Source organism: Helicoverpa armigera, chromosome 10 (assembly GCF_030705265.1).
Source record: "Helicoverpa armigera isolate CAAS_96S chromosome 10, ASM3070526v1, whole genome shotgun sequence".
Classification (NCBI taxonomy): Eukaryota; Metazoa; Arthropoda; class Insecta; order Lepidoptera; family Noctuidae; genus Helicoverpa; species Helicoverpa armigera.
The window spans coordinates 11,623,574-11,634,253 of NC_087129.1; the positions used below are offsets into that span (position 1 = coordinate 11,623,574).

The 10,680-nt window shown below is 35.3% G+C and overlaps 2 protein-coding genes across 2 annotated transcripts; both read right to left on the reverse strand.

The window, feature by feature from the left end:
• Positions 1–682: 682 nt before the first annotated feature.
• LOC110370971 (trypsin 3A1) lies at positions 683–2,869 on the reverse strand. Its single transcript, XM_049840797.2, has 5 exons — positions 2,818–2,869; positions 2,478–2,691; positions 1,569–1,818; positions 1,212–1,361; positions 683–835 (listed from the first exon to the last, which is right to left on the reverse strand). The coding sequence occupies exons 1-5, from the start codon at positions 2,867–2,869 to the stop codon at positions 683–685; spliced, it is 819 nt and encodes a 272-aa protein (XP_049696754.2).
• A 1,045-nt stretch (positions 2,870–3,914) lies between these two features.
• On the reverse strand, positions 3,915–7,564 carry LOC110370983 (trypsin-3). Its single transcript, XM_064036622.1, has 5 exons — positions 7,531–7,564; positions 6,034–6,247; positions 5,489–5,738; positions 4,878–5,027; positions 3,915–4,090 (listed from the first exon to the last, which is right to left on the reverse strand). Exons 1-5 carry the CDS (start codon positions 7,562–7,564, stop codon positions 3,938–3,940), a joined length of 801 nt encoding a protein of 266 aa, XP_063892692.1. The 3' UTR covers positions 3,915–3,937.
• Positions 7,565–10,680: the final 3,116 nt, after the last annotated feature.

The window sequence follows — 10,680 nt, forward strand, 5'->3', positions numbered from 1 at the left end:
TAATAAATAATTTAAACAACTGCCGATCCACGAATGGCGTGCCTTGCATACGGAACATACCTTACGCTTAGCGCACACTGGCGACAAATCGTATTATGGTGTGGTCAAACTTTTTCCTTTGAACTTTTAAGTTAAGTGCTTTTACGAAAATGTTGTTTTGTAACATTTTTAGGTAACACACAGTTTGCTGAAAATAGTAATTTCTAAGAAAAAATATGAACAAATCAGATTACTGTAAAAATGCATCTAACTGCAGAACATTAAAAAGTAGTTTTGCTTTTTTTCCTTCGTTTAAAATCTATTTAATCAAACAATGATGGCCCTATTCATGAAGCAATAGAATTTTATTTTTAGAGGATCTGCGGAAACTCTCGCGTTCGAAACAAGAAAAAACATCTTTCATCGTAAGTATATTTTAATCCTGGCGTGTGTATATGGTATTTTTTTGTATTTTTTAACATCAATGAGAAACCGTATTCATTTTAAAATCGCTGACCACTACATAAGACTACATATGTATATACATTCATACATCTTTGTACTGTGGCACTCGAGTAGTCCTTAATCCTTAATCTAAAACAAGTATTACCTATTACCTATACAGTTACCTATTCATTACCTTTATAGTTACCCATAAACAATTTTTAAACCTACATATTTCAGCTCATTTTCCTATCTCTTCTCACAATCCAGTTTGATTGGCGATAAAATCCCTTATAGGAGGTGCGGCGATATCGGCAAAGACGCTTGGTGCCATTGGCTGGCCACATAAGCGACCATACGACACAATGCCCACAGCCATGCCGTCTTGTATAGCCGCGCCACCGGAGTCACCCTGTGTAGAAACAAAAAACAAAATATAAACAATCAGAAATCAAAATAAAAAATCTTGGGATGTTTAACCCTTTATTATCTCACATTTAAAATTAAGATTTTGAACGTTGTATGTTAATAGCTTAGAAACGGGTTGCGGACATACGATTGAATTCCTGTCTATACTCCAACCTGGGCACCAAAAGTCGGCACAGACAGCCAAAACGGAACAAAGTGGATAAGTTTTTAAACACCCAATAGAATTTCGTTACTCAAGCATCTGGTTTCCATCCATTAAAAACATCTCCACTCCGCTTTGTTTTAGTAAATTTTGCGCCACAAACATGACATACATTTTAATAAGAAGATACGAAATATTTTAAACGAACTGAACGCACCTGACAGGTTCCTTTGCCTCCCAGATAGTAGTTGCCTCCACACCACTCGTTGTCAGTAAGCACATCACTGTACGCCTGTTCGCATTTCTGGTGTGCTATCACTGGGATATCAACGGCCCTCAGATTCTCCGGAATAGAGATCGCTATATTCTGTAATGGAAATCCAAGAGTTGCAAAATATTTGCACCACGTCTAAAACATCCATCAAGCGAAGGAATTGCCGAAAAAAATTACAGCGGAGCCAAAGTTCATACTCGCCAATTTGTTTTGGAGGAATAGCAAGGAGGATAGTGAAAATCTAAGTGTGTGAAGGTCAATTGATTAAGAACTACCTACTTAGTAAAAAAGTTAACTTACCCTTGTCTTACCCCATCCACTTACTGAAACCATACTGCCAGCAGTCAAATTTCTACCTTTTGGCGGCAGTGAAATCGGTTTCATGGTATCAGACATCTCTATCGGGTCCACAGTCCTCATCACGGCTACATCCTTGTCAAAAGCAGGGTCATCATACTCTGGATGTGGTATAACTTCAGCTATGGGTATGATGGTGCCATTCTTCCTGTTAGTACTGCCCGCTCGAAGGACCACTGTGCTTGGGTCTACGCTACAGGGTAAAAAATGAAGATAAAATGGTATGCTTTTTTTTAAGAAAAAATCTTTCTGCTGATAATAACCTTATATGTACTTTATAATAATTTTATCAAAAACACTATGGATGGGAAGGGCGAAGGAAAGAGGGAGTTAGGTCATCCGAGGCTAGGATCAAGCAAATAAAAGAGAAGGTGTTTCTGACGTACAAGGATGTAGAGGAATTGGCTTGGCACTGGATAGGTGTAAATGGAATGAGCTTCTTTATGTACTCCTATTATATAATCCCTCATTTTCTCTTGTCTATAAACTTGTTTATGTGCTCTCCTTATGTATTCCCCTTATGTACTTCCTTATGTACTCCCCTTATGAACCTCCTTATCTACTCCTATAATGTAATCTATTATCTTCTCTAATCTATAAACTTCCTTATGTGCTTTCTTATATACTCCCCTTATGTACTTCCTTATACTCTTCTTTATGTAGGTACTCCCCTTATATATAAACTTCCTTATATATCTCCCTTATGTACTCCCCTTATGAACTTCCTTATGTACTCCTATAATTTGATCCCTTATCATCTCTTGTCTATAAGCTTCCAAAACCTGCCCCTAAACTATATTAAAGAAGTAGAAGTAACAGTGCGAATGACAATGATTTTGAAATGTTTCTTACTTCTGTGCACAATGGCCTGCTGTCAGGATATAGTTCTCGCTGACGATGAACCCCCCACAGAAGTAGGACTGGTTCACAATGAAGGATACTTGATGTGGATAGTCTGCTATATTTGCCTCATGGCCACCAATAATCCTGTTGTCGTAGTTTGTTTGAGCGTTCATTATGTCTTCAACTACTGGAAGAGTTGGTAACTTGAATCCCAGTGGTGATACTGAAAATAAGGTATGAAAATTTTCAAAATATATTTTAGCATTTATTAGACCCAGAATCGAAAAATAATATATTTCTTACGACACAAATAATGTTCATATAAAAATCATACAAAACTTTTACTCACCATAATGCAACAAAAACAAAGGCACGGCTATAATAATTTTCAAAGCAAACATTGTTCTACTTTCAATTGTTTTCAGAATATGCGAACATATTCTTCAGTACACATTTTATATGGGATTATTATCTGCTGATTTTAATGAAAGGCATATAAATCACCCACATAATAGTATTTTTTCCTATAATAACAACCGATGGCCCCTTTCGAGGCTTTTACTAACGTATATATGTGCTGTCATGCACTTGAAACTTCCCATACATATGTTATTATTCATTTGCATTTATACAGATAGGTACATAGATAAATATACTTTATTAGGTACACCGATTTTTATACATATATACATAGAATTAACTGCCTACATTGACAAAACCTATAAATAAATTAACAAATTTTAAATTCTAATGAACATTCCACAAAATGGTTTTTTAGTTTTTTTTTTATAAAAAAAAACTTTTAATAAAATAAAAAGTTGACGGTCTTACAAAGATAAAAATGATATTTTGTAATCTAAAAAGAACACATTTTTTAAATGTTGAGTCTTCCAAATATTTATTACAGCCTATTCCTTTTACCCGCAGCCCGCAGTTGTGCGCCCAACCTTACTTCTAAGTTTACAAGTAATTCACGACCATGACTACGCATCCCAAATCCGGGTGGGAGAAATTGCAAACTTATACACTTTTCCTTGTCGGTGACGTCATTCTAAACATGTGACCAGCTACTGACTTTCAATTGGGGTACTTTGACTTGGACTTTGGTTTGAGGGACTTTGCACCTAGATGTTGAAAACCAGTTTTGTGTTCCAGTTTAACATCTACATAATAAATGAAATACCTTAATTGTTAGGAAATAAAAATACTAGTATGACTTATTAATAATTTATGTTCCTTTTTAATTACACTTTATAGCTCTTTGTTACTGCATATAATATTGCGTACAGATGAGTTAAATATTGCTTTTCCTATTTCACAAATCTGAAAAGTTTATTTGTTTGTTTTCTTGAATAGCTAATCTTAGGAACTAAGATTTGATAATACGGGTGTGCTCTCACGGGACGCGGGTTTTAAACCGCTGGCTAAATAAATGAAATTAAAACATATTTTTGCCCAATTTATTATTCTCACAAGCCAGTATATTGTTCAATAAATTCTCTTATAGGTGGCGCGGCCACATCGGTGAACACACTCGGCGAGAGCGGTCGGGCACAGCCACGCGCGTACGACACGATGCCCACAGCCAGGCCGTCTTGTATTGCCGCACCGCCTGAATCACCCTGTGTAATAAACAATATATTACAGCAATGTTTGAGACTATGAGACTATGAAACTATGAGATGGATTCTAGAACAGCCGACGAGTTTTTGGCACATACACTTAATAAGGAGCTGGATGCGAGCAGCCGAAAATCGAACTCAGTGGCGTGCACTTGGAGAGGCCTATGTCCAGCAGTGGACTGCGATAGGCTGATGATGATGACGATGATGACACTTAATAAGCTAACAATTGTGCTTGATAGTTCATTTTTAGACTTCGCTCTACCCTATTGTATCTCAAGAACCGTGACAGTTAAAGAGTTGAATTTTGAATGTCAAAAATAAAATAAATATTTGAATTGGTTCCCATACAACAATATGCTCTAGCTAGACAATGAGCAATCCTAACTTGTAGGACTGGTTTTTTCAAAATAATTTCTTCATCTACTTAGCTTTTCCAGTCTAAATATACGCAGCTGAGAATCAATGCTTTACGTAAGGTGACTGCCTAATACCTGGGCTACTCGAAGAACATAATGTCATACATGTAAACACTTGTCTTAATAATTATTCCCGTCTTACCACAAAAACTTTTAAACGTCAGTTTAAGACTTGTCTAAAAAAATGTCAAATTATGACGTTGACATATGGTTCATTTTGCAGCCACAAATTTTTTTGACAAATGTGAAACAGGAGTTAAAGTTTTTGTAGTAAGGCCATTAAGGTTTAAGCATCGGTTTCCCGCAAATTTCTTATCATCCCAGCTACTCGCTTAATTACAAAGTAGACACAATTATCAAGATTGTACCCAACAAATTCCTTGGCGACCGAAGAAGAAATTCCCTGCGCACCACTCATTGTCAGTCAGCAGATCATTGTACACCAACTGGCATTTATAACGAGCCACCACATACATCTCCACGGCCATCAGATTCTCAGGAACTGAACTGTTTCCTGCCTGAAATATAAAAACCCAAGAAATTGAGATATTAAGTTCGTACTTTTGTATCCTACATTATTATAATACACATTGTATAATCCTTACAATCTTAACTGAAATTATTTACGGTAACAATAATAAACAATAAAAAATTTGCATATAAAAACTCCTCCTCATCTCTGGCCACCGGGAGTGTACCTAAGAAGCTGGCAGCAATGTCACGTTGAATGGCAATGCTTACTTTTGACCAAAATGAAAATTCGGTCACTTAAAGTGTTAGCAAGCCATAATTTTCTCAATATTGCAATTTTTTCTCCAAATTGCTGTCGTTTTATATCCAATTTTACTATCACACACAATTTACTAGTAACATTTTTTTTTATTTATTAATCCACTTTCCATAAGCCAGACTAAACAGACACAGTTTTTATTTTTTTAGAAATTTGAAACAAAGGAAAGATTTTTATAATTTTGCGTACCTCCGTTCTGCCCCATCCGCTAACCTGAACCATAGTATCACTGACCATAGTTCTATTCAATTCCGGTAACTTCACTGGTTGTATAGTATCAGTATACTTTATAGGATTAACAGTCCTCATCAAGGCTACGTCCTTGTCAATTGCTGGGTCGTCAAACTCAGGGTGTGGAATGAGTTCAGCTATGGGAATGATGGTACCATTCTTCCTATTGGTACTGCCTGCTCGAAGGACCACTTCGCTTGGGTGTACTCTGAAAGGTTAAACACGGTTTTTGTTGTAGGTATATCTTGGTAGGTTACTTTGACGCTTTCGAACGCCCCTAACTTAAGCGTATTGTCACGAAAACGATATTTGTCATATCTATATGTTAAAACCTCCAATACTCGAAACTCAACATTTTATTTGGTGTTTCTCGATGCATTCCGAAAGTAAGCTTAGACAAAAAGACCTGGAAATTAGGGTAACGCCAGCTTTATTGCATAGGTAATTAAGGTGAAATTGATACTTTTCATCAAATTTTCTAGAGATTTAAAAATGACTCTTACCTCATCACACATTGGGCTGCTGTCAGGATATAGTTCTCGCTGACGATGAAGCCCCCACAAAGATAGGAGTTCTTCACCGTGAAAGACACTTGATGAGGAAAGTCTTCTATACTTGCTTCGTGACCCCCAACGATCCTGTTATCATAGGGAACTGAATCAAGCTGAAACTCTTCGACTTTTGGAATACTTGGGAAGTTGAAGTCGAATGGAGATACTGGAACAAAAACAAAAACTTTCAATAATAAAAGAGAATGATTTGAAACTACTGAACCAATTTGAAGATTTCTTTCACTGTTGAGATTATTTTAGTTGAGGAATTTTAGGTCCACGAAAAGCGGGAGAAACCACGTGAAACAACTACGCGTACATATGAATATAAATACACGTTAAATACTAGAGTCTTTCCGGAGTATATAACACCACTCACCCAAATTAAAATATACTAAAATCACCAAAATAATTATTTTTAAACAGAACATCGTTAAGCTTTGAAATATTTTCCATAATATGAAAATCTACTCTTCCCGCCTCATTTTATATGCGATTTTTATCTGTTTTATGTGTATTCTAATAATCGGAATATTAATAACCCACATATTTGTTTATTGTTTTTACTATAATATTAATCATCTACCGATGCTTTTACGATCGTATGTAACGCAAAATATACAGATATATGATTTATTAGGTTAGGTTTATTGCGCACTGTTGTTTGTTACATCTCTCTAGAAATTGTCATGAATATCCATAAATATGGCAATAGAATATAATCCGATAGAAATACCACAAGATTATTTCGATAAGTTGCTGCTAGGACCCCTTCAATCTCAAGGAAACCAACACTAAATTATACCACAGCAGCTGTTACATTCAATACGACCGTGTAAGAACACGCCATCAATCTCTATCAGTAACCAATATAAGATGACCTGTCTGGTCCTTCAACTGACAAGTGGTGATAGGTCTTGCTAAACTGGCCTTCTGTGCACCATATTATATGCAGTAGCAATAAGCCATAAACTGTAATATGGTCAGCGTCTTCTATGTCAATTGTGTAATTCTATATGAACATAAAACTTCTATAAGGACATAAATTGTTAAATGATACAGGAAATTATAAAGGTTGTAAGTGTGAATTGATTTAAATTATAAATTGTAGCTATAACATGCGATTATCAATTATCTATAAGAATAATGAAGTCTATCGTGTGTCCATTATCGGCCATGGTGGTTTTTCTCTCTTAGGAGAACAGCTAGCTGCGTAGAACATAATTTTATTACATAAGATTTTTTTTACTTTTACGCCTTCCTGAAAAGTAACTTGCTTTTATCAAAGGAGTTCACCTATCAAAAGCGTTACGTTTTTCCAAATGCAAACAACTTTTACTTGCAAAATGATTTATAGTTTTACATAATACATCCGTTATGACATTATTTGATCTGTATATATTTACCTTACTTAAGAATAATTACATGTATCTCAATAGGACAGTTTACCTCTGTCTTGACAAATACCATCCTGTAGTACCATTAACCTTCAAGCACACCATGTATTTTTCCTTAATCGTTATGTAATCTAATGACGTTTGCATAACGATTGTGACGTCACGATAATTTATTCAATTAGCATCTATTATTGGGATCCTACAGGGAGAACAAAATGACAAGCGGAGATGCCGAGAAAAGGATCTCCTCCGATGTTCGGGGGACGAGTAATGTAGCGCAATGCGCGCTCGGGACCGGGGATCTTCAGGATATTTCAATGAAAACATTAAATAGAACGTTAACTATACGTTTATTGACTGATGGCAGAGAAGTGACAACTTCAATATAAAAACCTATTCTATTTAATGTTTAAATATTTTTTCCGACCAGTAATACTAATATTATAAAGAGGAAAACTTTGTTTGTTTGTTTGGTTGTAATGGATAAACTCAAAACTACTGGACCGATTTTGAATATTCTTTCACCATTAGAAAGCTATATTATCTGCGATTAACATAGGCTATATTTTATCCCGGTGCGGGCAGTAGCTCCCAAGGGACGCGGGTGAAACCGCGGGAAAACGGCTAGTACTTAATATAATAAAAACTTACGACGAAAGAGTATATAACTACTCTACAGTAAGTAACGTACTAAGTCATTTTACGCCTTCCTAAGAACTCGCCCGTTTACTACCTGCCTAATGTCACCTCCGCTCATCTTCGTTCTTCCGTGGGTATTTAGTTGTGATAGAGGTACTTAGTATTAATTAAAGTGCTAACGGTCAAGCAGTTAAACTTAATAATATTGTGGTATTGAAGTTCTTATAATTGTTTACTTAATTAATTTCAATTGAGTATCCATTTAATTAAATAAAAAAAACACACACAAAATTCATTTTAATTTTATACGCCGTAACTTAGATTGCCCCAAGCTACTTTAAAAAAAGTTGAAAAAGACTTTAAAGAATCTTACTACCCAAAGAACTCATTAAAATTGATCCGATCAGTCTTCAGATTTAAAATCGGCTCAATATCAAAAATAATAGGGCCTTACATAATAAAGAGAAACCATCATATTATCCACATCGATACCCTTTCATAACCTTCTAGAAAATTCTTCGAATTTCAAATAAATCTGGTCCTTTGGGTCACGCTCGAAAACGAAATCCATCCCCTAGGACCGAAAAATAATAAAAGTTACCAAAAAGTCCTGTTATAACTATGATTGCAACCTTGACATTTTAGTTAGGATAGATATAACCTACCAATCATTTTAAGGTTCTAATCTGATTGAAATGGTTATTATAGTAGGTTAGTTTAATGTGGAAAACAATAATGGAGACAAGGTAGATAATATCAATTATTAGACTCACGATATTTATGAAAAACAATATTTTCAGTTTATATTATACTAACTTTTCCCCACGGTCACACCTGCGTCCTAGGGGAACAACTTCCCGAGTCGGGATAAAAAGCAGCCTATGTTCTTTTTGAGGTTCTAGACTATCGGTCTACCTTCATCTTATTCGATTCTGTAGTTTTGTCGTGAAAGCTGAAGAAAAAACTGAGTATAAAGTTCGAAGTACCTAGGTATTTTTAAAAAATGTACATTTACATTTTCTTTATTTTTATCCTTAATTACTGTTCTCTACCTACAAATAAAAATAAATGACCTTACATGATAAATCGCTCCTGTCATCTAAGCTTAATCTGAAAACATTTTTTCTTAAAATTCAACACGAGTCACAAAAGTCCAACTGACAGGGTTCTATCCAAATGCATAAACTAATTTTCTTTCGAGTAAAACCATTAAAATAACTAGTGCAACTATATATAAATGCAGTATTTTGCTAATTTATTAGCGATACTATCAGTTTTAGCATTTAAATTACGGCAGAAATATCGTTGGAACCATAAAACGGGGTATTTTAATTACTTACTACTGCGCGTTTAACTATCGATTAGAATAAACTGCATAGGATATGACACGCTATATGAAAAAAAATGTGTACCTAAACAGCAAATATACATGTACTATCTTTTCGCACCTAATGTATTTCAAATATTTTTTTTTCTCAATCATGCATGGAAATGTTGTCATTGCCGTTCTGCCGGCCTAAGAAAATTAAGAAAATTAAGAGATATTGTATAATTTTATTATCATCTGCCTAGCTTTGACTGCCAATCTGACCTCCTCAAACCAGTTATCCAGGCAACCCGATATCCCTTGGTAAAAAGTCCTATTGACTGCCCAAGACATTCAAATGACAACCGGCACCTAACATGCCTACCGATACATGGAGGAACTCGTAGTCTAGAATATCACCCATCTACAGACTGACTGCACCAACCGTTGCTTTATTGTTATCGGCACGAGTCTTGAGCTCTGACCTTCACCTGCGCAACAGTTTATTGTAACAATTATTGGGTCCCTTTTGTGGTATGAAGTGAAGCGCGGGGCCGGGCTAAAGCGGTGATTGGCCCGCAGTGACTCGGGATTGGTTCTTTGCTAATAAATCACTTCTGCGCACATGTAGGTCAGAGCTCAAGATTCGTGCCGATAACTATACCTTATGATCGATCGGCCCCAGTCATTCATACTAAGCCACTAGCCTCTTCATAATTTTATATACATTTAAATACTTTGTTTTTTATACAAAATATAATATTCGACAGGAAGTAATTTCGTTGTCATTTGATCCGTGCCTGATTGGACAATTTTGTCATTTTCCTAGCACTGATTACTTTGATGACAATATTATCAATGTTTAAGTATATAAAAAGCATTTATGTCTCGTCTCGAGATTGTATTCTCAGAATTAATCTAGTTATAATGTAGAAGAAATGCGAAGTTTCCTGTAATCTGTCAATAGTAATAAAAGCTTTGATAATAAGTCATATGAGATAATCTTTTGTAATATTATAAAGCTGAATAGTTAATATATTTGATTAAAGGCGCCAATATCAATTAGAAAATTGATTCAGTATTAAATAGCATATCATCGAGGTAGGCTATAGGCTACTTTATTTGCGCGTTATGTAGTTCCCATGGGACGCGGGTGAAACCGCTGACGAAATCAAGTCTATAGAATGAACCTATTTCTTTATAACTTAGGTTTCAGAAACACTAGTGATACTAAACTAATAGAAAAAGTTTTGTTAT